The sequence below is a fragment of the Elgaria multicarinata genome, chromosome 19 (assembly GCF_023053635.1).
Source record: "Elgaria multicarinata webbii isolate HBS135686 ecotype San Diego chromosome 19, rElgMul1.1.pri, whole genome shotgun sequence".
Taxonomy (NCBI): Eukaryota; Metazoa; Chordata; class Lepidosauria; order Squamata; family Anguidae; genus Elgaria; species Elgaria multicarinata.
Genome location: NC_086189.1, coordinates 18056381 through 18084327, shown reverse-complemented (window position 1 = coordinate 18084327; position 27947 = coordinate 18056381). Strand labels below are relative to the sequence as shown.

General features: G+C 51.3%; 1 protein-coding gene across 4 annotated transcripts in view; it reads right to left on the bottom strand.

The window, feature by feature from the left end:
- The window catches only part of SCAI (suppressor of cancer cell invasion), a 46291-nt gene that overhangs the window by 10320 nt on the left and 8024 nt on the right, over positions 1-27947 (bottom strand). Inside the window, exons 1-12 of one of the 4 annotated variants that reach the window (XM_063144476.1) lie at positions 15994-16087; positions 14595-14693; positions 12147-12278; positions 8104-8199; positions 7461-7547; positions 6412-6531; positions 5100-5196; positions 4392-4490; positions 3741-3893; positions 2596-2702; positions 2274-2370; positions 1349-1427 (exon numbers count right to left, since the gene is read on the bottom strand). In XM_063144476.1, the coding sequence (XP_063000546.1) occupies positions 1349-1427; positions 2274-2370; positions 2596-2702; positions 3741-3893; positions 4392-4490; positions 5100-5196; positions 6412-6531; positions 7461-7547; positions 8104-8199; positions 12147-12278; positions 14595-14605 (1078 nt within the window). In that variant the 5' untranslated portion in view covers positions 14606-14693; positions 15994-16087. Of the gene's footprint in view, positions 1-1348; positions 1428-2273; positions 2371-2595; positions 2703-3740; positions 3894-4391; positions 4491-5099; positions 5197-6411; positions 6532-7460; positions 7548-8103; positions 8200-12146; positions 12279-14594; positions 14694-15993; positions 16088-27947 lie in introns of those variants that run through there. The other 3 variants (XM_063144477.1, XM_063144474.1, XM_063144475.1) reach the window with 3 other exon arrangements.

Genomic DNA, 27947 nt, shown 5'->3' with positions numbered 1-27947 from the left:
TGTGTTCTGCATGGAGCCTTGTAACATCAGGGGTCTGGAAACAAAGCCCTATGAAGAGAGACTGAAAGAACTGGGCATGTTTAGCCTGGAGAAGAGGAGATTGAGGGGAGACATGAGAGCATTCTTCAAATACTTAAAAGGTTGTCACACAGAGGAGGGCCAGGATCTCTTCTTGATCCTCCCAGAGTGCAGTTCACAGAATAACAGGCTGAAGTTACAGGAAGCCAGATTCCGGCTGGACATCAGGAAAAACTTTCTGTTAGAGCAGTGCGACAATGGAACCAGTGACCTAGGGAGGTGGTGGGCTCTCCCACACTAGAGGCCTTCAAGAGGCAGCTGGACAGCCATCTGTCAGGGAAGCTTTAGGGTGGATTCCTGCATTGAGCAGGGGGTCGGACTCGATGGCCTTAGAAGCCCCTTCCAACTCTACAATTCTATGTAATCCTGGACTGTTCCCCACCGCCATTTTTTTTCCTCTGAGAAATGAAAGAGGGAAGGAAACACCTACTTTGCCTTTTAATGGTATGATGCTTTTAATAATGTAGCAGTTTTGGAAGTTTTGATCAACTGTGTTTTGTGGCATTTGCGTTGTACCCCGCCTCGATCCGGAGGGAGAGGCAGGTAACTATTATTATTATTATTATTATTATTATTATTATTATTATTATTATTATTATTATTATTATTATACGTGATGTGTAGAATAGAGAGTCATAATTGTCTCAGAAGCCACTTTGGTAAGACTTGATCTTGAAAGGTGGGATATAAATAATTGGAATGATTAAATAAGTGTGTGATTAAATAAGTATGTTTAGACAGAAAAGCGTCTTGCAACTCCCAGCTGGGAGTAGTAGGATTTTTTCCTCTCTGCTTAAACATACATAGAATCACACACTCAGCTTTAGGAGAGGCACTTTCACCTTTTTAAAGTTGGAGAAAAAAACTGCACCCAAGCCATAAAACCACGAAACGATCTGTGGTTGGGGGGGGGAGGGGGGTCAAGGGAAGGGGACGTGGCCACCCAGAAAAAAACCCTAACGGGCAGATCAGGACCTCAAGAGGCCCTGAGATTTGCCCACCCCTGCGGTGAAGCATCTGAACCAGGCCTAATGCTTCCGACATCTGAAAGCCTTCGCCGTGGCCCCGGGCAGACTGAGAAGCAAAGCCGGACACACGCATAGCATTACACCGCTATGTCAGCAAAGGAAAGCGAACCCCCTCGGGGGGGTGGAAAAAGCAGCTTCTCCTTTGACGGAACCAGTCTGGAGGTCCCCCCCCCCCGCCGGCCCGTGGATCATAAAGAGAATTCAAGCCCTGTTCATGACAGGGGGCATTCCTTTATTTGTACCTTCACTATCCGAACGACCTGAAGGGAACACGCCAGTGGCCGACAGGTAGATCAGCAAGACGCTGTTCGCAGGCAGCTCCTGAAAGGTTGACAGAGGAAGAAAAGGGGGGCAGGGGACAAAGAGGGTACCGGGGGGGGGGGCAGCATTTATTTACTTCCGGGATAAACTGATATACCGCCCATCTGGCAAAAGCCCTCGGGGTGGTTGACAAAGCAAAGGAACCCAGAGAAGGAAAAACAACCCTGACTCAAATGGATTGGGATAATCAGTCTCAGCCAAGAGAGCCTGGGGCTGGTTGGCCACCACCCACTCAAGGACCTTGCCCAGGAAAGGAGGCGAAGGGAGGCGTGATAGCGGTGTACAAAGTTATGCCTGGTGTGGAGAACGTGGACAGGGAGACGTTTTCCGCCCCCTCCCATAATACTAGAATGCGTTGGGGTCATCCCACGAAGCTGAGGGGTGAGAGATTTAGGACAGGCCAAAGGAAGGGCTCTCTGTGGCGGCCTCCGCGGAGTTTTCCGTTGCGTTGAGCTGACTTTCCCTGCTGGCTACGGAGTTCCCTGGCAAGAGGAGCGAGCGCTGCTCCAGGAGAGCCGTCGGGATTGTTTTTGCAGCAATGGCTGATGGGATACCATCAGGAGGACCGGGAGAAGAGAGAGGGCGGAGGAACTGTCACTCAAAGGCCGCGTTGACTTTGACTCAACTCCACGGTACCCCACACTCACACAACGGTGGAGTTGTGTGGGGACCCCCTCCTAAAAACGCAAGCGTCGGGTGGCGTTTTCACACTGTGCTGACTAACGTGTCGTCTGAACTGAGCCATTGTCTAACAGTCGGGCCGGCCTTGCCCGATGCAGCGGAGTTGCACTTTGGGAGGTCGGGCCACCGCGAAGACGCGTTCCCCCGCCACCCTGTCGCACAAACCTTAAACGAGGCAGCTAGGAAGGTATAAAGCTGGCTGAAGGTCGGCTTGTAAAGCAAGTACTTGTGAGGATTTTCCCTCCTTGCTGGCTTTTCGGTCGTCTCCTGTATAAGATAAAAACAGAGGTTCCTAAAGCAGCTCTTGTGGTCTGCACTAAAAAAAAAGGAGACAGGGGGATTATTCATCACAGCACGGCTCTCTCTCAATTATTACAAAATCAGCCCAGGTGGAATTCTAAAGGGGGGGGGGAGAAACTACTCAGCCCACAAGCCCGCAAAAAAGACGCGACTGCTAAGCTGGCGAGTGAAAACACCGAGGAAGCAGCTTGCCTGTAACCCGGGCTTGTTCATTTGCGACGCCAAGTTCATCGGCTCCCTCTCCAGGGCTTGCAGGATTCGGAACATGTCGATTGTCAGCTCACTGAATTTGACCTAGGAGAGAACCAGTTTCAGAGGCCCTGAGAGTCCTCTGAGGTCTCTCACCTGGGCTGGGCATGGAAGCATTGCAAACGTTTTCTTTAAAAGGAAGAAATAAAACCCACGAAGGTTGCTTATCCACAAAAGACGCGCAAGCCGTGTACAGGAGTAAAAATAGCCACAGAAACCCGGTTCACACGCCATGGCAATCCAGAGGGACGGGTTGTCGTTGAACCTTTCTACAGGAGGCATTTATTTAACCAGCCCGTTTTCGCTTAACACTCTTCCTGCCAGCGACTGAGCCTTTTAGAACGGAGGAGACGATGGCACAAACGTTGGGAAAGCACGAAACGATTGGTGGCTAGGGGGAAAGGGGCGGGGCGGGGGAAGGGGCGGGGCCACTTGGAGAGCCCCAGAGGGCTGGACTGGTATCTCAGGAGGGCCACATCTGGGTCGGCCACTGTGGGGAGACAAGGGTGTTGGACAAGGAAGAGCAGAAGTAGAGCCCTCATGCTGGATCAGGCCAAGGGTCCATGTAGTCCAACTGCCGACCAGGGACCAACAGAGCAGGACATGCATGCAACAGCACCCTCCCGCCCATGTTCCCCAGCAACTGGTGCACGTAGGCTTACTGCCTCTGATAGTGGAGATAGCACGTAGCCATCGGGATCAGTAGCCCTCGATAGCCTCCTCCTCCAGGAATCGATCCAACCCCCTTTTAAAGCCATCCAAATAGGTGGCCATCGCCCCATCTTGTGGCAGTGAGTTCCATAATTTAACTCTCCGCTGTGTGAAGAGGTCCTTCCTTTGATCTCTCCCGGATCTCCCACCCATCAGCTTCATGGGATATGACCCCTTTGAGTTCTAGTATTATGGGAGAGGGAGAGAAATGTCCCCCTATCCCCCTTCTCCGCACCATGCAAGTGAGGGATCTTTGGGTCCCCTCAGCAGTGCTTTTTCTTAGGCCTTAAAAAAACACACCCCTACCACTTTTTTGTGTGGGGGCGGTGGGGTGAACCTCGGACAAGGAAACGGTTGTGTGCCGGAGCCCACCTGATTGTTGCAGTTGCCAATGATGAGGGCGTCGGCGAGCGTCAGCTGCCCCACGATCATCCCCTGCTCCAGCAGAGGAGCGCCCGTTTCAGAGAGGCGATTGGAGAGGATCACGAGGGTGTTGTCGTCATTCAGGATTATGACGGGGTCTGCCTAGAAAGAGAGCCAGTCAAGAGAGCCAGTCGCCCCACCCACCACCACCACCGCACAGCACCCGTGAGAATCCTTCAGAACCGTGTTAAATGGGCGCCTTGAAAGATCACCTATGAGAACTTTGAAACTAAGAACTGGTGCCTGCCTTTTTCCTCCTCCCTCCCAAACCTTTTTCCTTTTGTGATGCGTCTTTATTGTAAGCCCGAGGGCAGGGATTGTGTCTTTACTAATCATTGAAAGTCACTCGGGGAGCCCTTTGGGGCGGGAGAGCCTTGGAAGCTCTGGCATCAGTAAGGGAGAACCAGTCCCAAAACATCTGGCTCGATTAACAGGCGCAATCTGAAAACATGAGGCTTTCAAGCCCTGTAAAAATTTGCTCAAAAGGAAGCAGAAACGGCGGCGGCTCTTTCTGAATGGGCAGAATGGGATTATCCCAGAAGGAAGACCCCAGCCTCTGTCCGGACCAACGCTGAGCAACATTAGAGCCTTCATCCTTACCTCGATGAAAGCCGCCACCTCTTGGAGAACCAGGTTCCATTCCACTTGGTCCTCCGTGTTGAACCGGTGGGTGTAGTCTTCAATCTCGTCCGACAATTCCTGGAAAAAGCAACGGTGAAAGAAAGAGGAACAGCTTGGAAATAATTTAGCAGAGCTCTTCTTTTGGGGGTGTGTGTAATTTTCTTATATATTTTGTGGGTATTATATTATTATCGTTGTTATTAAATGTACGCATGGCATCTCCCTGCAAACAGCAGCTCCAACGTAACTTATATATTATTTTTATGCTGCTATATATTGTCTATCATCTATACTGTTATTTATTGCTTTTATGCTGGATTGTTTTATCGTTTAAATTGCTTTTAAGATCTTTGTGCTGCCCTAGGTATTGTCTTACTGACTGTTCCATCTTGTTTAAAACGTTTCTAACTTTGTACGCCGCCTAGAGTATTTTGTATATAGGCGGAACATAAATTGCAAGAACAACAAATATAACAGCTTACACACATAATACAGAAATCCGTGATTAGTATCTGGACTAGAGAGAAGGCTTTGGGTGGGCGAACCGAAGGCTCAAAGGCCCGTCAGCTGGTCTTGGGGCAGGCCAGCCTCGCAGGGTTGCTGTGCGGCTGACACACTCCTCCGAGCACCTGGGCAGGAGGGATATGACACCAGTTCAGCACATCCGAAGGGCTACGGCCGGTTTACCTTTACGAGGTCTTTGACGACATCCATTTTGTTCAGCAAAAGACAAACCACTATGAACCGTGCGTAATAACGCAGCTTCTTGACTACCAGTTCAGGCCTGGGAAGAGAAAGCAAAATGGGAGAAGACGGAGAAATATTCAGCAGCTGGAAGAGAAGAGAACCGACACCTTAAGATGGCTCCTGCGGAGGAAAAGCCGGCGATGCCGTCTCGGGTTTTTAATCAGAGCCGCAATGCAACCAGGAAAGATCTAATCCCCAGCGCCTGTGCGGTTCCTGGAGCTTCAAAGGCCAACCGTGTGGGAAGGCCAGAAATAAGCGACTCTGGAAGCCCACAAGCCTCTGTGTTACCTGCCAGCACAGCTGTCTCGCCAACGGGAGGGACATGATTTGCATGCGGAAAAAGAGAGCGCACACTTTGCATGCAGGCGAGAGGCCCAGCCTCAAGCCCTGGTGGCTTCCCTTAAAAGAATCAGGCAGCACAGAAACACAAGTCCATCCAGCCCAGTATTGCTGACACTGACTGGCAGCAAGAGCGCTCCAGGGCTCCAGGCAGGTTTTTTCCTTGCTCTACCTGGAGATGCCAGGGATTGAATTGTGGATGAAAGGCTGGGCGCATCAAAGCCCCTGGGGCTTCTGCCTCAGCTCCATGAATTATCGGGGGGGGGGGGGCGGGGGGAGAGAGAGAGAGAGAGAGAGAGAGAGAGAGAGAGAGAGAGAGAGAGAGAGATGGGAGCCTGTGTTTTCAGAGGAGGGTCACAGAGGCAGCTTAGCTCATGGCGGAATTCCATTTGGGAGGTGCTCCCAGGGGTCGCATTCCAGCAAGTGGAGGGGCAAAACTGCCCAAAAATACCAGCCTATTTTAGCTTAATGCTCTTACTGCTAGTAACTAAGGCGTAGGAGAGGCGTTTCAACCTTTTTGTAGGGGGGGAAAGACCGTGAAAAAAGGCAAGAAATAATTGAACGAACAACGGCCAGGGAAAAGTAGGGGGAATTCTACATCCCTAGAGTGTGACCGCAGGAGGGCCAGTGTCCGCTCCGAAGTTCTACATCCGTCGCAAAGGCTTCTCGTACAACCGGGGCTGTCATGCGGGCAGCGTGTTCCCACTTGGAACTCGGCTTTTTCTCTGGCTCCACTCTGACCCAACAGCCCCTAACCCCAACCCCATTCGGGCAGGATTCCCGCCACCAGCTGCAGGACGCCAACCGAACCCAGAGCTGCCCCACCCCCCGCCACGCCACCCCCCCCGCCGCCCGCCCAGCCACGAGTGTTCAGACGCAGCACTTTCTCGCTCCGAAGAATCGCAGAACTCACAAGACGGAGGCATGGCCTGACCTGTCTTCTTTGTTGACTTGGGAGTAGTAAGACCTCTGCCGGATCGCAGAGTAAAAGGAGAAGGCTTCGTTCAGGTAGCTGGTTTCAGACGTGCGAAGGCTGCGGAAGGAAGAGGCGGGCTCAGCCCTCCACGGCCAGAGCCTGTGCGGACCCACCCCCCCACCCCACAACCGAGCATGAGGGTCACCCTTTCCCCTACAAGCCTTTCATTGACACTTCTGACATTACACCGAACAGTTTTGTCATGCCATGCAGGCACGGGGGCCTCTTCAGCGGTGGCACCGCCTCTGCGGAACACCCTCCCCAGAGAGACCCACCCGGCGCCTACACGATGGTCTTCTCAGGACCTTTCCGCATTCCCATGCATTTAAAGAACTGATTTTAAGTGCGTTTTAGCTCTTTGCCCTGCTTCATTTTACTGCTGGTTTTATGTTTTACCCCGCTGCTGGTGGTTTTATCTCGGTTTTGTGATGCTTTTATAACTGTTTTAATGTTTTGCATTGTACGTACATCGCTCACAGGAGTCCGGTTATTGGGCAGTCTAAGAGCACAAAAAAATGAGGGGCTATGGCGGTTCAGAGCAAAGGCCTATCTAGAACAGCAGGGCCGGCATCAATGAAGGCCCACACGCCCAGGGATCCATACCCCAGCAGGGACCCACTGAGAAGCACCCCCTTGGAAATGTCACTCTTCTTCCCCTTTGCAGCCTGCCATCCGAAACCTGGTGCCGGAACTTAGTCCAGCATTCCGTCCACACGGTGGCCAACCAAATGCCTGTGGGAAGCCCACCAGCAGGACATGAGTGCAAGAGCAGCCTCCGACTCGTCTTCCCCTACAACTGGCCTACAGAGGCATCGTGCCAGTAATACAGAGGCAGTCCATGCCTACTAGCAGACTGACCAGTAACCGTCGACGGCAAGCTTATCTGTCTGCCACCCTGAGATCCTAGTGATATAGAGCAGGATACAAATGTTTTAATAAGTAAAAATAATAAATACGACGCTCAAGGCTTGGGAGGAGTGACTTACTAGTAGTGGTAGTAAAGCTGCCCGATCTTGGAAGCAATTTCGCCGATTTGCCAGCGCTTCAGGCCGTACCGATTGTCTAACACTTGCCTTCATTTTTGTCCCCGCAAAAGAAAAAAGAAAGAAAGAGGGAGAGGACGGGTCACGTTCAATACGTTCTACAGACGGTGCCACACCAACCCTAGAATTTCCTTTATAAAGATTTCTGGCACCCAAACGCAGCGGTCTCCATTTATTGCTTAAGAGGGCTAAAGGGCAGCCTGCTGGCGCACTCCCGCAGCCTCCCAGCACTCCCCACGACCTTTCCCCCCGTCTAAACATGCGTAGGATTGCACCCAAAGTCTCACAAGCCTCAAACGAGCCTTTCTAAGAGGTCGAAATGCCTCTCCAAAGGCTGAGTTGCTGGCAGTAATAAGAGCTTTAAGGCACAGCCCTGTCCATGTTTAGACCAGGCCCTGCTGTAGTGCAGCTATTTGTCCGGGATGCTGAACTTGTTGGAGGGTTACCGAAGGGGACGCTCTCTTCCCGAGGAAGGAGTCCGGCCTGGGCACCCAAACCGCCCACAACTCCGCCCCGTGCGTTCCAGGAAGAGGCCGGGAAGCCATCTCGAGCCAGGAGGAGTCGTTTTTACAGGGCTCTCTCTTACCGGTGCTGCTGCTGAAATTTCCAGAGCTTGGTGTAAACGTCAAAGGTCCTCCCAAAATAGGACTGCCACTGCTTCTGCCCGTACTGAGGTAAGTCTCTGAAAGAGAGCAAAGCGGGGGGACCCGACATCATTAGCTGGCAAAGTAAAAAGAGGGGGGTCTTCATGTGGGGCATAGAGACCACCTGGTGATGCTCATCCAGATGGACATCATTTCTCTGTGTGCCGTGTTATGCGTCATGCGTTTCCCGTCCAAGAGTGTGGGCAGTGGAGGCTGGTGGCTCCAATGTCGGTGGGGTGGTGAATCCGCTCCGGGTTTCAGTCAGAACCAGAGAGAACACTAAATGAGCTCTCCAAGGTGCGGCCGCCTAATCTGTCGTGGTTGGGAGTTCCAGAGGGTGGGCGCCACGACGCTAAAGGCCCTGTTCTGAGCCGTGATGGAGCGGACCTCCGAGAAGGAAACACTACCAGGAGGGCATCTCCTGATGACCGCACCAACCGAGCAGGCCAGTAAGGGGACCAGGTGATCTCTTAAGTGTCCTGGTCTGGTTCGTAAGGACAAACCTTCAACGCTCCCACCGCTACCCGCACAAACAACAGGCATCCACGAAAGAGGAAGAAGCGGAGTTTGAAAGTCACAGGCTGGGCCGGGCTCGCCAGCTCTGCAGAAAGGCCACTGTGGGAAAGCCACAGACGGGCGTGTCATCTGCTTTCATTAAAATGCAACAGCGGCTCCTAGGAATTTGCAAAGTCTTGCCAGCTCTGGCTAGGAGGCTCTCAAATGCTCCGTGATGAGAGATAGGCTTTCGCCCCTCATTTTGTCAATGTCTTAAAACTGCACCTTTGCAGAGCAACGCTGCAGTCAAACCCAGAATGCGTAAACCACTGGGTCTCTTCCCCCTTCCTTCCCGTGGCCAAAACTTAAGACTGCAAGCATCTTCGGGCGGTGACCGGCCTTTTCTTTTTTACTTATGTTAAAGAACCACGAGCGAGGTTTGTGCTGAATAAACACTATGGAGAGAAGCAGAAGTGCTCTCTTTTGCATGCTGACTGACGGTGAACCCGGGGCTCCGTGAAAAAACAGCAGGCGGCATTCAGAGAGCCCAACGTACCAGAAGGGCAGGCAATCATGCGAGGTGTTTTCTGGAGGCGGCGGGGCCAAAAGGGAAACAGACAAGGGAGCTGCCCCTTTGGGGTTGTAACTTAAGAAGCATTCACAGCTGGCATGGGAGGGCTGAGCTGCCAACGGTCGCTTTGAGGATCAGCCCCGTAGTCTCCAACATGGCGGACGTGGGCCCCAAGGTCCCTGTCTCACGAAAGTGCAGTATCTAACAGATCCATAAGAAAATGTGTCTGTGGGAGGGTGACCCATAGTGCGGGAATTCAAGACACAAATCAATCGTGGGTTCTGCCAGAAAATGAGCCGTTGCAGCTTAGCATGTTGTGGGAACCTAGCCATGAAGAGCCACAGGAAGCTGCCTGTTCTCCCTACTGCCACATCCTGCAACTTTCCCGTAGCTCAGTGGAACAGCCCCTGCTTTGCAGGCAGAAGGCCCCAGGTTCGATTCCCCAGGTAGAGCTGGGAAAACTCCTGCCTGCAAACCTTGGAGAGCGGCGGCTGCCGGTCAGTGCCAGCAATACTGGGCTAAATGGACCAACGCTCAGACTCAGTAGCTTCCTCTGTTCCGGTGCTCCCACAACATCGCTGCAAACACCCAGCCCTATCCTTAGGTGCCTGCCATTGCCAGCTTTATTTTATTATTTAAAATATTCGAAGTCAGCATTCCCCAGCCCTGCCTAAATACGTTGAAGAACCCCTCCGGAAGTGCAGCGTTTCCTACGTCAGCCTGATGAGGATGTGCCACCGTTCTTCAGCAGGAAAAGGGGAACCTGTTATACGCACACACACACACACACACACACACAATTCCTGCTCCTTGGGCTTGATAATAGCAAGAAGCTATTAGCCCAGCAGGCCAGCGTAACAACAGGGCCTTGCAGAGCGAAAGCAATTACCGGGCTGGGGGTGGAATCCGCAGTGCGTCTCGAGATGGGCTACGCTGCAGGGAGAGCGACAGACATGGCCCAAGCCGCTCACCCCGGCCCGATATGGAACCAGGAACATGGGATCGCCTGCGGATTGTTTTCCCAAAAGCCACCGCACCTTCCCTCAGAGCCTGCTCTTGCGCAAGACCGGGGCGCCGCACGCCCACTCCGCCCATCAACCGCCGGGTTGAAGAGCCTCTTCTCGCCATTGTGGCAGCCATTTTGTGAGGGCAGCCACGAGTCTGACTCCAAATCCGCCAACTGCCCCCCAAAAGGATCGTGGAGGGCGCTGTTCTACAACCTAGCTCGAAGTAATGTTAAGTTGGATATCTACTGTTTTTATTGGTGTTATCTGTTTTAATAGTATTTTGTCGATTAAGGATGCCATTCTATTATTTCTGCCCTCGGTGACTGTAAGGCTCCGAACCTGGAAGCTGACAATCATCCAGTGCAGAGCAGGAGGCACGGCAGCAGCGGCGGCGATCTTCGCCTCCCTGTCTCCCTGCTCTGCCTTTTCATTAGATGGAGTTCTTTGTCAGTTGGGCTGGGGAGTTTCGTGGGGGTGGAGGCTGGAGAGGCCTCGAGATAGCTCGTATCCTGGCCTCTCTAGTCTTCACCGCTCCCTGCCTACTAGAGTGCCCCTGTTACCACCACCCACCCCCACTCCGAGGTTGCATTCCCGATCTCAAGAGAGACAACTTGTGCGGTTCTTTCCATGCCTGCTGCAAGGAAGGAGTGGGGCTGGAGCTCAGATTCCCCCCTCCGAAGTCGGCACACTGCCTCCGATCTCAGATCTAGGGAACCGAAATATCCTATGCCCCCCAGACACTGTCCAGGGGCCATGGGATTGCTCCCCCTTTATTTATCGCTCTTCTGTTTTCTTTGGGCATTTTTATTTTTGCATGCCACCTTGAGAGGTTCCTACTCCTTCAAAGCAACCTAAAAATCTTTTTAAAAAACAAAAAATATTCTCCGCCCGACCGTTTCTGCCAGCCGCTGAAAACATACCCTGCCTGTGTGCTCCGTATCTCCACTTTCCTGCTCTTGACCTGAAAATCATCCCAGGAGACGGTAACTCAGGTAACGCTTGCTTATCCACAGGAACCAGCGACAGACCGTGAGCCCAATCAAGCGGTTTCTCCCACACCCCTTCAAACACACCCAGACTCTTTGAGGAACATCGTATTATCTCCGTTTTCGTTTTGAAGAAACACACGGCTTGTATTTCCACCAGCTCCCCCATGAGCCCAAATAGATACAGCTGGGATTTTGGTGTGCACAATTTCTCCTCTTTGCTTGCAAGGAAGGGCTTGATGCATCAGGCAGAGCGCATGAATAGAGGATGTGTGCGTACAGCAAAGACAACATGATCTGAGGCTCTAGCTCCCCGAACTGAAGAGCACGTCTAGGGGGGGTCAGAGAATGGACTGTACAATTTCAGAATGTGAAAGAGAGAATTTCACAGTAAAGCATCGCTGCAGTCAAGCAGAGTTCTACAATTTGCACAAAATTCTGAGCAATTTGAGTAAATCACGACGGGAAGTGTGCAAATGACACAATTGCAGCCAAACTTGCATAACTGCGCACAAATTACAGAAATGTGCGCAAATTACAGAACCTTCCCACCCATCCCAAAAAATGTGCAAAGGCGTTCACGGAACAGCCCGCAGCTCAGCTTGCAGACACAGACCAAGTCGTACACATAGCGGAACTTTGTCGAGCCATAAAGCCTACGGGCACCATAAAGCAGAATTACACAAAATTAGGAGGAAAAGGTTGAAAATCTGCATAATTAAGATAATTTGGGCAGAACAGAAACGTAATAAATAAATAAAATACATTTCTACAGGTGGCAGATTTCAATTTCAATCAGCACGGAACTTGGATTCTGGGATTTTAGCGCTGTTGGGCTCCCCAGTTTTTCCCTGTGATGCGGCGTTGCCCAACCTGACAGCCTCCAAAAGTGCCAGGAAACGCAAAACACCCCAGACCCGACCAACCTTAAGCCGTTGAAAAGCTGTTTGGATTTATCCAGCAGGTAACAGAAGTCCGTGACGGTCTTCCGCTCTCCCTGAGGGATGTCGTCTTCCACGCCGCCCGTCGACATGGTTTCTGTCAGGGCAAAATCAGTCCTAGGGAGGGGGAACGGACAGAAATCGACATTAGCCATGGATGGCAGGAGGCTCGGAACGAGAGCTGCAGCTGGGACTCCGACACGCAGAATGTCACAGGGATGGGAAGGGGGAACAGTTCGCCCTCCTCGACACGCAATCCGCCCACCCCTTCTCCACCCCCAGAGGCCAACTAAAATCCACAAGGGAAGGAGAGAACGAGAGAGGCTGAGCAAGTCACTGTCATTTGCTGTCCTTCTCCTCCATTCATTACCGAACCACAAAAAAAAACCAGTGCTTTTTTTAAAAACAGATCCTGGAGACTTCCTTTAAAAAAGAAGAAGAAATACATCAGAGATTTTCCACCCCGCCTGTGTAAACTCAAGGCTCGCAGCAATACTAAGTCAGTCAGAGCAGTCTGCTCTACCAAGAAACAGGGCTGGAGAGACTCTAGGGGGTTATTTTCATTTATTTATCTGTTCTAAGTGTTTTTATGCTGCTTCTCAGCCAAAAAGGCCCACAGAGACACTTATATATAATCAATTAAACACGACAGTCCCTGTAACCGCAGGCTTCCAATCTGAAAAGACGCGACACACAAGGAAAATGGAACGGGGAGGGAAGAGGGGGAAAGCAGTCCTTCTTTTACAGAATGGCCCTTCTCTTCCGCTCACCTCCCTCAGCTGGATCGGCAGCTGGTGGCGACAGCTGAGGGACGATTTACACGGGAACAACTGCGCTGACGGAGGGGAGTTTCCTACCCCCCCTTCCCAGGGCAGCACACACCCCTCCTGCCCCCTGAAAATGCTACACAGAGAGTCAGGGGATGCTGCTGAAAGAGGTGAGCTGTGTGTGGGGATCCTCCAGAAATTGGGACAGAGGGAACTTCTGCAATCAGAGCACTTCCTCTTGCAGATGGCAGATCCTGGATCGAGCCCTAGGTTTACCCCCCAGCAAGGTTATATGCGCAGGTGGGTGATGGAAACGACAAATTGGCATCATCTTGTATTTCTCACCTTGAAAAATATTGTACGGATTCACCCTACTGTCTGCCGTTCCATACACACTTTGCGCATAACATGATGTCCCCCACAAAAGCCTTCCTTGTCACACCAGATGTTTCCTAACGCACTGTGACGGGATACTTCAGGCCACACAGCCTATGGGGTGCATCTCTTTTCTCATTGAGCCCTGGTTCAGATGGGGACTCATTCCATGTTTCCAGGAAAGGGAGACCAGAACTGCGAGAGGTTGAGAGCTTGCTATGTAGATGACTTTAATGTGGAGGTTCGTGTGTGCCTAAGTGTCACCGGCGAGAACTGAATGGACGTTTCGGCCTGCCGTAGACGAGAGCGAAAGAGTGTGATAGTGGCTATTTTTCAGAGGAGAACAGGAAGTTTCCTCTCTCTCTCTAGTGCTCTGACAAAGGAGAGGAGGCCCCCAAAAAGGAGAGAAATGCCCCTGAAGAGAGAAACAACCCAGAGTTCACAACCCAACAACAAACAATGGGTTGTCTTGTTTATGGTTAACAAACCATAGTTGAACCACAGTCCAGGGTTTTCACATAACAACAAGCCATAATTTGACAACCCATCCTCAACTAGTACTCCTAACTAAAGCTGTTACATGCAGACCAGGTCACTGGGTCTGTTTTTGAAAACAGTCGTACAAATTGGCTATAAGGCATCAGCTCAACAGTCCACCCCCCCCCCCAACTACATGTATTTCTGGTTCTGAGACCGGAAGTAAACCCAACCAGGGTGAGGGTGGGGGAACTACCTGAGAGAAGGCTTAATTGCTTTACTTAAGAACATCCGAAGAGCCCTGAGGCTGGATCAGACCAAGAGTCCATCTAGTCCAGCACTCTGTTCACGCAACGGACAACCAGCTGCCCACGGGAAGCCCACAAGCAGCACACGAGTGCAACAGGACTCTCCTGCCCATGTTCCCCAGCAACTGTTGCCCATGGGCATACTGCCTCTGAGTCTTCTCATGACTCCCAGCTGTTGTAACCTTCCCTCGTAGGGGACTTGCGCCAGCCCCTTTATCATTTTAGTTGCCACTTTTTCCAACTCTACAATATGCCATTTTTAGGTGCGTTGGCCAGAATGGTACCCCGTATTCCAACAGCGGTCTCACCCTAGATTTACATAAGGGCGGTGTGGTCTTGGCGGTTTCATTTTCAATCCCTTTCCTAATTCTGCCTAACATGGCATTTGCCTCTCTCTCACCAGCCGCATGCTGGGCCGACCGTTTCATCCAGCTGCCCGCCACAACCCCAAGCTCTCTTTCCTTCCGGCCCAGTTCCACCGTACATGCCCCCTGAGTTATCATTACCAAGCAAACATGTTTGCAGAGGTGTCTGTAGTTGTATCCCCAGAACCGTCACGTGATGTGGACAAAAGGGAGTGGAAGATTCAAGCGGAGAACGCCAAGCTGAAATGAGCAAGTAAACAAGGTGGCGTGAACGAGCCACTGGAAGAGGAGACAGATGGAGAGATGGAGAGGCAGACAAAACAGTCAAGGGTGGGGAGTGATGTGGAGAAAAATGAGCAAGTGGAGAAAACGCCACTTTCCTTGCCTCAGACAGAAAAGCAAATCGGGGAGCCGGGGGGGGGGGGTGGGGGGGGTGGCGGTGGAGGAGAAACAGACATACAAAAGCAGGCTAAAAATATCCTTTTGGAGAAGGAAAAATGGAGCAACTGGAAAGAGGATAAAAGCCCGGAAAGGAATGGTGGAACAAAGACACACGCGGAGGACGCTGTGCACAATGTGGAGGACGCCGAATTCTGCATCGGGGATTAAGCTTGCTTTTATGCGTATGGTTCCACGAGTCCAGATGTTACTGGTAACCATGAGGAAAGGGGAAGCAATGGAGGCACCACCTTTAAACTGGGCCAATTACGGGAAGCCTTAGTCCTTGGGGCAAGGCAAGGATGGGGGCCGACGGGCTTATGGGAGCCACCGGCAACCAGAGGCAGCACGGGCCAAAACCTGCTCCCTAGAATCCTAGAATAGCAGAGTTGGAAGGGGCCTACAAGGCCATCGAGTCCAACCCCCTGCTCAAGGCAGGAATCCACCCTAAAGCATCCCTGGCCAATTAAGAGGGCCGAGAGGGAGAGGTGCAGGGCCTGGTGGCTGAGGTTACAGGACTTGCTAGCAAGCCAAAGTCTTTTTAACACCCTTAGGACTGACTTCTCCCAACTAGGGCCTGCCAGATGTGTTGGGCTAGTACTCCCAGCATCTCTGGCTGGCTAGGGGTGCTGGGATGGATGGTCCAACACATCTGGCGCAGATGAGGTTGAGCAAGCTTGCCCAGGAAGCAACAGTAGGCACAATAACACCCTTTCAGCCTCTCAAAGAATGCCGCTTAAGCCAGAGGATTTGGCCTACAATCCCTTGTCCACATTGGCCACGGTGGCTAGGGCAGGCGGGAGCTGTAGGCCACGACACGGGGAGGGCTCCAAGCGGAGGCGGAAGGGAAATTAGAAAAGGTTAAATAACGCACAGCCGCTTTTTAAGTGAAAGGCTCACAACAGGAGGAGCGGAGCTGCATCTGGTTCTGAATCGCAACACCTTTTCCTTCTGCAAAAGGGTGAGACAGCAAAGCAGCTAAATGCTGACACTGCCTTTTCTGTCTTACTAAAAAGGCCTTACTTAATGCTTCTGCCGATTAAAAATTTAAGAAGCTTAAAATAATAATAATAATAATAATAATAATAAAAGGACCACCCACCCGGACACTCAGCGTTGCAAACGGTGCTGCGGTCTGCCGAACCTTCTCAGCAAAACCACGGCATCGTCACGTGGCTTTGAGTCGGCGGCGTGTCCGGCCTTCGGAACTGTTGCAAGGGTGAGAGGAAAAGAGCTCTGAAGCACTTTGTCACTTTAAGGGTACAAGAGAGGAATGATTTCGGAGAGGCGGGAATACGCATAGGGTGCTGGGAGCCTGGAGGGGCAGGAGGTTCCGAGCCAGGGGCAGCTCCAGGTTTTGGAGGGCCCATCCCGTGGGCCTTCTCCTTAGAATCATAGAATAGTAGAGCTGGAAGGGGCCTAGAAGACCATCAAGTCCAACCCCCTGCTCAATGCAGGAATCCACCCTACAGCATCCCTGACAGATGGTTGTCCAGCTGCCTCTTGAAGGCCTCTAGTGTGGGAGAGCCCACCACCTCCCTAGGTCACTGGTTCCATTGTCGTACCGCTCTAACAGTCAGGAAGTTTTTCCTGATGTTAGCCGGCCTTCTTGCCGCCATGGCCAGCCGCTGCGCTTGCTCCTTCTCCTCTTCTTCATGGCAGCTATCGCTTGCTTGCCAAGGAGAGAACCAGTGAGCAAGAAGGCCGTGTCACAGCCTCCTCCTCCTCCTCCTCCTCCTCCTCCTCCTCCTCCTCCTCCTCCTCCTCCTCCTCCTCCTCCCTACCACCACTGTTGCCTGGGGCAGAGAGAAAGTCAGGTTGCCATGGCGAAGAGGAGAAAGCCCAGGGGGCCCTTCTCAGTAGGGTCCTGCTGGGGCGTGGGCCCTGGGCCCATGCCCAACCGCGCCTACCCTCGACGCTGCCCTGGAATAGCTGCGCATGGGCACTGGCTTGATACGTTCTGTGCCCGGTCCTTCTCAAGGCAGCCTCACGAGCCCTCTGGGAATGCTATGTAGACTCTGGAGAGCCTACTGAATGGGGTGAATTGCGGGAGGGGCGTTCCCCAAAAACCAGGTGGAAGGGATTCCCTTCTGGCGAAATAGCCCTTCCCGTGGCGGAAGGCAGATGATGGATCCAACCCAAAGACAGCATGTTAGAGACAAAGTTAGGCATGTTTCGAACACACCGGCAGATTTTAATCATGAAGGTACAACCCCACACACACATTGGGGCGGGGAGAGGGAGCAGTTGAACCCTAGTAATAATCATAACGGATTCTCTTCTTCTTTTCTCCTTATTTAAAAATGTCATGTTATCTCCCATGCAGCTCAGCTCCAAGTAATCCTTCGCCATCAACCTGCTCCCAAGACAATATACTGAAGAGGGACCAAACAGGCAGACTTCACTACAACAACAAATTCTGCTGTCATCAGATTACACGCCAAGAATCAGGAGGACGGTGTCTCTATGTGTGTGTGTGTGAGAGAGAGAGAGAGAGAGAGAGAGTCTGCTGGTGAGGGAGCTAGGAACAGCGGCAACAAGACGGTAATAACGGGAAGATTGAAGGACGGAACAACAAGTTTTAGGGGGCACCCGAGAGGCATTATTTTCACAAACCTCCATTGGAAGAAATCGGCCCAGGTCATTTCCCCAAAGCGGAGTAATTTCTCTCCCTGGGCTCCAGCCTCCGGTACCTCATTTCTCACCCACCTGCCAACATGTTCCCCAAGGGGATCGGTTTACTTACAGACCAGCAACCATTTCCTCCCAGGTACCTGGTTGCTTAAGCCCTGCTAATAAGCACTTTACCTTCTAAGGTTTCGTCCTTTGCGAGCTGTGGCTCATTGGTTTACCCCTGGAGGTGTTTTTAAGGCTAGTGACATGGCAGCAGCTCAAGAAAATGAGCAAAACAACAAACAAAGGATCGGAGAGCTAGAGGGAGTCACGTAGGACATGTAGTCTGACCCTCTGTCCAATGCAGGAAATTCAGCCAACAGATGGCTGCCCAGCCTTTGCTAGAAGAGATCAATAATTCAGTTGCCTAATTCAATATAATTCTCTGGCCATATTCTCTAGGTCATGGGGTTCCTCTTAGGAGCCAAATCTGGACCTCATAGGGTTCGCCAGGTGCCCACTCACCCCTTTTCCTAGCCCTGCTAGGAAAACTAGAATTGGGGTGTGTGTGCTAGTTTAAAGATACTCCCATGCCCACATGCTAGGCAGGCTGCAAAAACAGCCACAGGGAAAGTCAGAGACTGGCGTAATGAATGTCACTCCAGCTGGACATTTCCGGCCCACCAAGCCCTTGAAGAATTCCCCCCCCCCTTTGGCCTCTGGACGGTGTCAGAATGGCCAACCGCTTGCTGGGCAGGCTGGTGGCACCACTATGCCACATGCCGAATGGCCAGTCTAATTAGACAGCAAATTATTTCTCCATTTATCAGCCAACCTCTGGACAGCTCCAAACATGTCATGATCCAGGGAACTGATCAATGTGAGGCTTCTTTGGCTAAAATTAGAGAAGACTATATATATATATTTTCTTTTTCAGACTCCAGCAGTTTCAATGACTTTGCTTCCGGCTCTGTGGCTTAACTGCCTGCCAGCCCTCTTGCAGGCTAGAACGGCGGCTGTAAAATTTCGAAGGGGACGGCCTAGGAGAGATCATACGGAAAGCTAAGCTAAACCAACCTCCCCCAGCAGCTCCTAGAAGGCTTGCAAACGTTGCAGTCTCTCTGCTACAAGGCCACGGGGAGGGAGCGTAGCTAAGAGGTGGAGTAGATGCATGCTTGCATACGGTGCAGGGTTCATGGCCTCTGCTTGAGGCCTTGGGGAGAGCCACTGGAAGTTGGAGTAGAGTAGGAGCGAGCAGGAGATCAGGATCAAAATCGACTGGAATCGCGGGCTCAAGTGACAGGAAGCCAGATTCCGTGTGGACATCAGGAAAAACTTCCTGGCTGTTAGAGCAGTACGACAATGGAACCAGTGACCTAGGGAGATGGTGGGCTCTCCCACCCTAGAGGCCTTCAAGAGGCAGCTGGACAGCCATCTGTCGGGGATGCTTTAAGGTGGATTCCTGCATTGAGCTGGATGCGATGGCCTTAGAGGCCCCTTCCAACTCTACGATTTGCAGTAAAATGCCAGGTTACCAATTGTGTAATGTGGTAGCAATAGTACAAGTAAAAGTAGCAGTAACAGTAATAGTAGTGGTATTTATTATTATTTTTACTGTGTTGATGTTTTGATTGCTTTTAATATTTTACCTGTTTTATGTTAGAGTTTAACTGACTGTTAGAGCAGTGCGACGGTGGAATCAGCTACCTAGGGAGGTTGTGGGCTCTCCCACACTAGAGGCCTTCAAGAGGCAGCTGGACAACCACCTGTCAGGGATGCTTTAGGGTGGATTCCTGCATTGAGCAGGGGGTTGGACTCGATGGCCTTGTAGGCCCCTTCCAACTCTGCTATTCTATGATTCTATGATTCTATGATATGTATTTTATTGTTGTAAGCCATCCAGCCCTGAATTCAAAATCAGAACTCTCTCCTACAGGCCTGAAGGGAACACCTCCCTCCCTCCCTCGGCGGTGTGCTGACAAGCCGGTGGAGAACCTCTGGAAAACATGCCGGCCTCCCCCGCACCCGGTTCATGTTTTTTTCTCCCGCAAGGCGGCTCAGAACCTTCCGCTCTGCCGCTCATTGATGGCACATAATGCAGACACTTGCAGAAGATGCACGTGGACTTTTGTACAAGCCAGCGGTTTCCAAAACTGCATTCCAGGGAGGTTCCTCAATAAGAGGGTGACATTCGCTTTCCTAGACGACAGCTTGCCCACCTCTTCTGCGCTCAGCTGCAGGAGAACACTGGGCGTTTTACAGACTTCAGAGAAGGCCTGAAAGACCAAGAGTAGAACTGGCCCTACCATGAAGCAGGGTGAGGCCTCCCCCCCCTCCCAAGAAGGCATGCATTTGCTGCAGCGAGAGTGTGGGTGGCAGGCAGGGCTCTCTGGAACAGCTGCCCACCTTCTGTTTCCCTTGTCACGCAAGGAAGTTTGAGCCGGGGGTCGACCTAGGGAGTGTCCTGCGTGAACGGAAAGCCTGCCGTAAACACACCTGGGAATCCTGGGCAAAACACAAGAGCCCCGTGGCAGACATCAGAGCGGGGAACGGATGCCCCAGAGCAGATGACAACATTAAAAGGGCTTCCCGAGAGCTCCAAGGCGAACGAGTTGAGAAAATTGCAGCGTGCCAAGCCCAGCGCTCCCGCCAAAGAGCGACGCTGTGCCAGACGCGAAAGGCGGCGCACGTGAGGCAAAAGAAATCAGAGCGCCACGAGGGGAGGGGAGGGGATACAATCCCTCGTTATTTTTAGCAGGTAATAGCAGCCAATTGCTGCTGGTTAGATGCAAACAGCAGTGCCCAATTAAGACTGCAAGAACAAGTCTGGTCCCGGTTGTCCTTTGTGCATATTTTCCAAGAAATAAGTAGCTATTAATTCTATTCATCTTCGACGGCTGTTCCTTCCGCTTGTTGTTCGCTTTGACAGCCTCCCTCCCTCTCTCTCCCTCTCTCTCTCTAGCTTTGGACAGGCATTGTAGAAAGGTGTGCATAGCGTGCGCGGGGGAAGGGAAGAGAACGCGGAGATGATGGCTGTGCAGCCAGGACACCTGCGGAGGCATCGCACGTTGATCTGCGAAAGGACTCTCTCTCCCCGTTTCAGGATTTCTACTTTGAAAAACAAAACAAAAGGTTGCAGGAAGACAAGAGGAACTCATTTTGGAAAGAGCAAGCCATATTTCTTTAGCCAGGGAAGTCGCTTCACATTCGCCAACCATCATGCCGCACACAACGCGCACCGATGTGCACGATACCCGTTACATGAGTGCAAGCGCACGGGCGGGCGGAACTGAGCCCGAACTGCCATTTTGAGAAAACATTTCGGGGAGGAGAAAAAAACTCATCACCCCCTCAGCTGTTTTTTCCATGATAAAAGCATCTTCCGTTTCCAGAAGCTCCTGAGGGCCTCCTGCACCATATTTATTTAGGTCCGACCGAGTGGTTTTGTGCTTTGGAGCTCAGCCGCCCATCCCTGCCTCGGGGTCTAAGGTTCTTGGGCAAGCGACTTTTCTTTTCGGCTCATCAGTTGGCCCTTCTGCGAAATGAGAGTTTTGAGACCGGCCACGCTGACCACGGTTGCCATTTCCTTGAGTGGGCAAGCCAGTTCATGGCAGCCGTTTTGTGAGAGCACCCACGGTACCCCCTCATAGTTCCAAGCGGGCCCACTGGCCCACTTGGAGATGCCTGAACCCATAAGCCTTCTCTCTGCAATGCAGATATTTCACCCTCATGGAGGAAGTTTTGCTAGCAACTTCAACCTCCCACGAAATTCCTCCATTGCAGCAAATCCAGTCCTTTAACGGGGTTTGCTTTTTGAATGCTTTCTCCCCTCCCAGTTCCAAAACCTGCTTCCACATTCCAAAATAAATTGAGTATGTCCAGTACCAGGCCCAAACGATGCGCTCGTCTAACGGCTGCAAAAACGTATGAAGTCCTGCTCATCTATACCACAGACTTCAACAGGTATAAGAATTACTCCCTCTCCTCTGGCTGCAGCCCTGAAGGGGGCGGCGGGGGAGGGGGGGGGAGATCTCTAGAGTTCTCGGAAACTACAATTCCCAGGATGCTTTGAGAGAAGCCATGACAGTATACGACCCTAACCATTTTTATACTGTAAATGTGTCTTGCAGCAGGGGTGGTGAACCTCTTTCAGCCGAGGGCCGGATTCAATTTTGGAGAACCTGTCACGGGGCCGCATGCTTGACAGGTGGGTGGGGCTAATGGAAAAGGGGTGGGGCCAGAGGCAAAAGGGGGCAGGGCCAAAAAACCAAACAATGCCTATTTTAGCTTAACACTCTTCCTGCCAATAACTCAGGTTTAGGAGAGGCCTTGCAACCTTTGAAAATGGGGGGGGAACTGCACAAAATCTGGGAAATCACTCAACAATTGTGGGGGGAGAAGGAGAAATGGGCTGAGGCCATCTAGAGGACCTCGCCCCAGGCGGGCCGTGTTTGGCCCAAGGCCTAAAGTGCCCAACCCTGCTTTACGGTCTTCAAAAACAGCCAAAAAGCATAACCAGCTTCAAAAGTCTGTGCCCATTAAAGCAGCCTTCCTCAACCTGGGGCGCTCCAGATGTGTTGGACTACAACTCCCAGAATGCCCCAGCCAGCATTCTGGGAGATGCAGCCCAACACATCTGGAGCGCCCCAGGTTGAGGAAGGCTGCATTAAAGGCTGAGGTTCGTGTTGCCTGGAGAACCCTTCGAACAGCATGGAGAGAGGGGAAAGAGCTTCCGTCTTTTCTAGCTCGCCACTGTCTTTCAATGGAAACTCAAGTCACCGACTCCTACCCACAGTATCTCGCAACAGCCTTTTTTCCTGCATTGCTTTGCAGTGAAGACACAGGGTTGCGTTTCCAGGATTGGAGCTCCGGCAAAAGCAGGCAATCTGATACGAACATGTTAAGATTCCAAAACCCCTCATCCTTTTCCCTTCCGATTTTCAGTGCTCGTGTTAATTGCTGTTGTTTTATTTCAGCGCCCTTTCAATAGCTGCTTGCACACGCCTTGAAAACGTGGGGTCTTCTTTAAATAAGTAAATAAACAGGGCTAAGCGACAATGCTGCCTCCAGGTGAATTTGGGGCCCTGGGCGAGATCAGCTAAATTTTAATCGTAGCAGAGGCAGTGGCGGCTCCAGGCTTCGGAGGGCCCTTGAGCAGCGCTCCCTCAATCAATCTGCTTCTCACCGCCATGGTCACCACCTGCTCTCGCTCCTCCCTCGTCTTTCTCACCATTGCTCCCACTTGCTTCCTTGGCAGGCAGAGAGCCAGGGAGCAACCCAGACCCATCTGCTGCTCCTTCTCACCACCTCCGTGGTCTGGGCCGGAGCAAGAGGCAGGGGAACAAGCAGGTTGCAAGGGAGGAAGTGGAGGAGCAAATCCACGGGGCTCTTTTCAGTGGGGCCCTACCCAGGCCCCCAGCACTGCTAAGCAATAAGAACTGACACCACGCCGAACAGAATTAAACCGCAGTGCAGACGTGGGCTCAAGTATATACCCAGCCTCATCGACTGCTTTTCCCGTAAAGATACCTGGACCTCATCGCTCTTTTATCCGCTTCAAAGTGACCGATGGCAAGGTCTCTCTGTATTTACTGCCGTTGCCAGCATTTCCCTTGTGGTGCGCCTGAGAAAGACAGTTGGCCGGAAGGATATAATTACGGACACCATTCCTTTTATTCCATACGCAAGTTACCCGATCTGTTTCCCCCACCCCCACTCGCCGCCAAAGTCATAAATTATCCCAGCTTATCCTGAGACAATTTGGACCCAACATACTACACCAGAGAAGAAAGCGGTTCTGTTGGGAGGCTAATCCTATCACGGATCCTTGACAGAGCTCTTAAGATAAGATCATTTATGATCGCTGCTTTACTGCAATTTATCTTATTATTGTTACATTTATATCCTGCCTCCCCCACCCCGCCCCTCTTGTAAGGAACCCATGGTGGCTTATGTGGTCTTCCTCCTCCTCTCCATTTTACCCTCACAACGACCCTGCGAGGTAGGTGGGGCTGAGAGTCAGGGACTGGCCCAAAGTCACCCAGTGAGTTTCACGACCGAGTGGGGACGTGAACCCAGATCTCCCAAGTCCCAGTCCAACACTCTAACCACTACACCACACTGGTTGGTGAAGACATCACCAGTTCACAATCAAGAAGGGACTTTCCTTCAAGACGGGTTGGCCAGTTACCCTGGGGTTTTATTGCCTTCCCTTACAGCTTGGCTTGCTCACGTGAGCAACCGAGGCCCATTTTGTTTTGCAAGCAGGCTGGAATTACCCATTGATACATGCAAAGGTTTAGATGTTGTGAGGGTCAATTTTGGGGATTGACAGCCATGTGTTGCAGCAGAGGTCAGATGAGGTGACCATCGCCTAAGACCGGTTTCGGCTCCATGTATTTGAGAAGACACCCTCCCTCCGTGGGTGAGTCTGCTTTCTCAGCACCATGGTCACCACTGACTCTTGCTCCTTATGGCTCCCACCTATTTGCTGGGCAGGCAGAGAGCCAGGAGACCGCGGCATCTCCTGCTCCACCTTCCTCACCACCACCGCTGTCTGGGCCAGAGCGAGGGGTAGGTGGACGAGCAGGTTGCAAGGGGGAAGAGGAGGAGGAGCAGCTCCAGGGGGCTACTGCTGGAGCCCCTCCTGGGATGTGGGCCAGTGGCAGGGGGTCCGGCCATGCCTACCCTGGAGAGCCAATGCCAAGCAAAATAGACAATCCTGGGCTAGCAGGTAAACCAGCTCCTTCTGAGTTGGTGAGACAACCTACAACTCCTGGTTGCTCCTGGTGACAATGGGGACTGTTGAGGGCTCTGGGCAGGGAAAGTGACATTAAAAATGTCCACTCCGCAAGCCTTAGATGTTAATGCTATTGCTTCTGGTGCTGCTATTCAACTGCCCCTCACGATTCCTCAATTATAAGAGGCCCTTAATTTGGCAGAAGTACGAACGCAGGAAGCACGCCCTGCCCGTTTCATCTTTCTTCCCACGGGGCGACCATCCTGCGGCCGGCGTGAATTGCTTAGAGGGCAGCACCGGCCGATCGCTGCCAAGGCTAGCACGGATCATTCCCCCACTTAACTTTTTGGGGAAAGGAGACATTGCTGCCGCCATGACAGTGTCACGGAGACTCTGTTGTTATAATTACCAAGATCCCACATCCTAATCATTATTTTCCTCTATTCACCCACGTGGAAAATTGTCTGTGTACAGGAGGATGTGTTTTTAAAATTAGCTCTTCTCGCACAACACAACCAACGCAGGGAGGAAACTCTTGCCTCTAGATTCAGTGGATTTGAGGGTGCAACCCTGAGTTATGGAAGGACACAGTGCTGTGGTTTGGGGCAATTGAAATGGGTCTAAGCAGCATTATTGAGATTGTGGTGACTCAACCTCTGGCTGAGAGCACCTGCTTTGATGGAGAAGTAACATTGGCACCGTTATGGTTGGACCTTGGGGCCAAAATCAAGGGCCTGAGAACTCACCCCCCCCCCCCCATGACCACCCAGAGAGCCAAAGCTAACAGGGACATCTGAGCAGCAGGACACAAATGCCAGTTTATTCTTGTACTCACAATGATACTGGGATTTAAGTGAGCTAAAATTGCAAAAATGCACATGCTGAGAGCATTTCTTTTAATCTGGGCTGTTGCTGTTATTATTGTTCTCACATAGCTTTCCCCTACCTAGTGCCCTCCGTAGGTGTTGGACTACAACTCCCAGAATACCCTAGCCAGCTACATTTAACCCTTAAACAACCCAGAGCTTCTGGGTTTGCGCATCACAAAACAACCAAGGGACGGAAAGCAGAAACGTGACCCCAGCAATTCCCAAGTTAGACAACCCAGGAATTGCAGTGTGACGTGTGAACCGGCTCATCCACTGGGTGATGAACTTTGTAACTGCTCTAACATGGAGTGGGGAGGAAATTTAACTACACGAACTGGGAAACACAGATATACATTGCCTTCTCCTATCCCAAAGGTGCATTTCAAGTGTAAACAGAAATCACAGTGAGAACCAGGGTGCAGATGTGACAAAGCAGTAACATCAACCCTCTGTTTTGCCTCAAGTGAAATTTCAGGACAAACACAGAGTCCCCACCTATGAAAAATACTCCAGGAAACTGAAGCAAAGCAAAGCGCACTACGAGAAGGTGTTGCAGAGTACGAAGAAAGATGTAAAACCTCAGAACAGTGCTAAGCGATGGGGAACGTTAATGTCAGAGACAAGTGGGAACTGCAGCAATATGTTACAGCGTCCAACACCCCTGTTTCTTTATTTCTATTTATTACATTTATATCCCGCCTTTTTCCTCTCGCAAGGAACCCAAGGTGGCTCACATAACACTCTTCCTCTCTGCTTTAACCTCACAACAACCCTATAAGGTAGGTTAGGCTGACAGTCAGGGACTGCCCTAAAGTCACCCAGAGAGCTTCATAGCCCAGCGGGGTCTAGAACCTGGAACTCCCCAATCCCAGTCCAACTGCTACACCACACTGGCCATTTATCTCTAGCAGGTTCATCTGAACGGTTGGAAGGCAAGCACATTTGTGCAAGAAGAGAAAAATGGCTCAGAGAGAGGCCTGTGCCTCTGAAAGTATGTGAGCTGGCTGCCAAAAAAAAAAAAAAAGCTACCTAGCGATTTATGCTCGGTAAGGGAGACCAGCAGACCTTTTTGCTGGAAGAGCAGACCACGCTATCCATCATTCTGGCGTCCCGAGGATGTTGAGTGGGAAGGTAGTATAGTAATAGGGGGACAACATGTGGAACAGTACGGCTTGGATGCTTTGCTCCCTGTGATGGGCGGTGGGAAAACCCGGAGAAGTCTGCGTGGCCCTTGATGGCATTTCACTGTGCACGCCTTGCTGGATTAAACCAAAGGTCCTTCAAGTCTAATGTTTCATGAATGGACAGCCATTGGCCTTTGGGAAGCGAACGTCACCGCTGTGCAGGGACTTGAACACAGTTTTCCTGAGTCCCAGGCCAACACACTAACCACTACACCACGTTGGCTCTATGTTCAGTGTTTGCTAGCACTCCACATCTGGAATGTGGGGGATTAATATTGGCCTACTCTTCAGGGAGGTTGTAAGGACTGCCTAGATAATGTCCTTGGAACACTCAGAGAGGTATATGGATGCCAAAAGCCACCTGTTCTATCAGTTAGGATCGCAAATGTATTGCCACGTACTGAAGAGGCATCATTGTCGTCATCATTATTATCATTATCATCATCATCATCTCTATACCATCCAAGAGCTGAAGCTCTCTGGACATTTCACAAGAATTTAAACCAATAAATACGATAAAACATAACATAACGCTTTTAAACGATAAAAACTGCAGTATAAAATCGAAGTAAAAACCAGCAGCAGTATAAAGGTTTTTAAAACATAATAAGAGATTTAAAAGCGACGGAAACTCGCTCACCCCCAGGTAGGCCCAAGAGCAACTGGAAGGATAAGGCAAGTACTACTGCTTGTACTCAATCCTGGCTGACCGAGGGCTGTAATACAATATCTCCTGCTGCACCATGCCGGATTGTCTCTAAGTTACAGAGCAGGGGAAACCAGCCAGCTCCATTTTCTGCCTGTCAAGTGGCAGGTAGCCAACTCCACTCATAGCCGAGCCAAACCCGGCCCCCTTACCTCGAGCAGTCAGGAAATGCTTCCCTAGAACAGCCAAGTTCCTGGAGAGCATCCGAGAGCCACGACAATGTCTTGCTTCTTCGGAAGACAGCCCAGTTAGGAAGGAAAAAAGTAATACCGTCGCCTGACAGACAGGGCTATTATCTGTCCTGGGCCAGGTGTAAGGAGGCTGAGCAAGGTTATATCTGCGCTTGGTTGGAGAATGGAATGACGTCCACACAGCTACATGTTTGTAGGGAAACTAGATTCCATATTATGTAGCTCTAGGTATATCCGTCTCCGCCTAACAATCCCCAAGTAAGCTCCACATAGGAAGGGCAGGATAAAATGCAAATATAAATAAATATCTGGTTTAGAATTTGACACAACTCACTATTCTATCTTTTTAACAAATTAAGTAAGCTGCTACTCCTCGTAGCTTGAAAAAGGAAGGCCACATACATAACGGTTGTCCCTCTCAGCTAAAAGGATTGGGAGAATCTAAATTAGAGGTCAAACACCTGGCCTAGATGCAAATAATTTGACTGCTCCGGAGGCCAATGGCTGTCCATTCATGAAACATCAGACACGACAGACCTTTGGTTTAATCCGGCAAGGCGCGCACAGTGAAATGCCATCAAGGGCCGTGCAGACTTCTCCAGGTTTTCCCACCACCCACATCACAGGTAGCAAAGCATCCAAGCCGTACCGTTCCACATGCTGTCCCCCTATTACTGTACCACCTTCCCACTCAATATCCTCAGGACGCCAGAATGATGGATAGCGTGGTCTGCTCTTATAGCAAAAAGGTCTG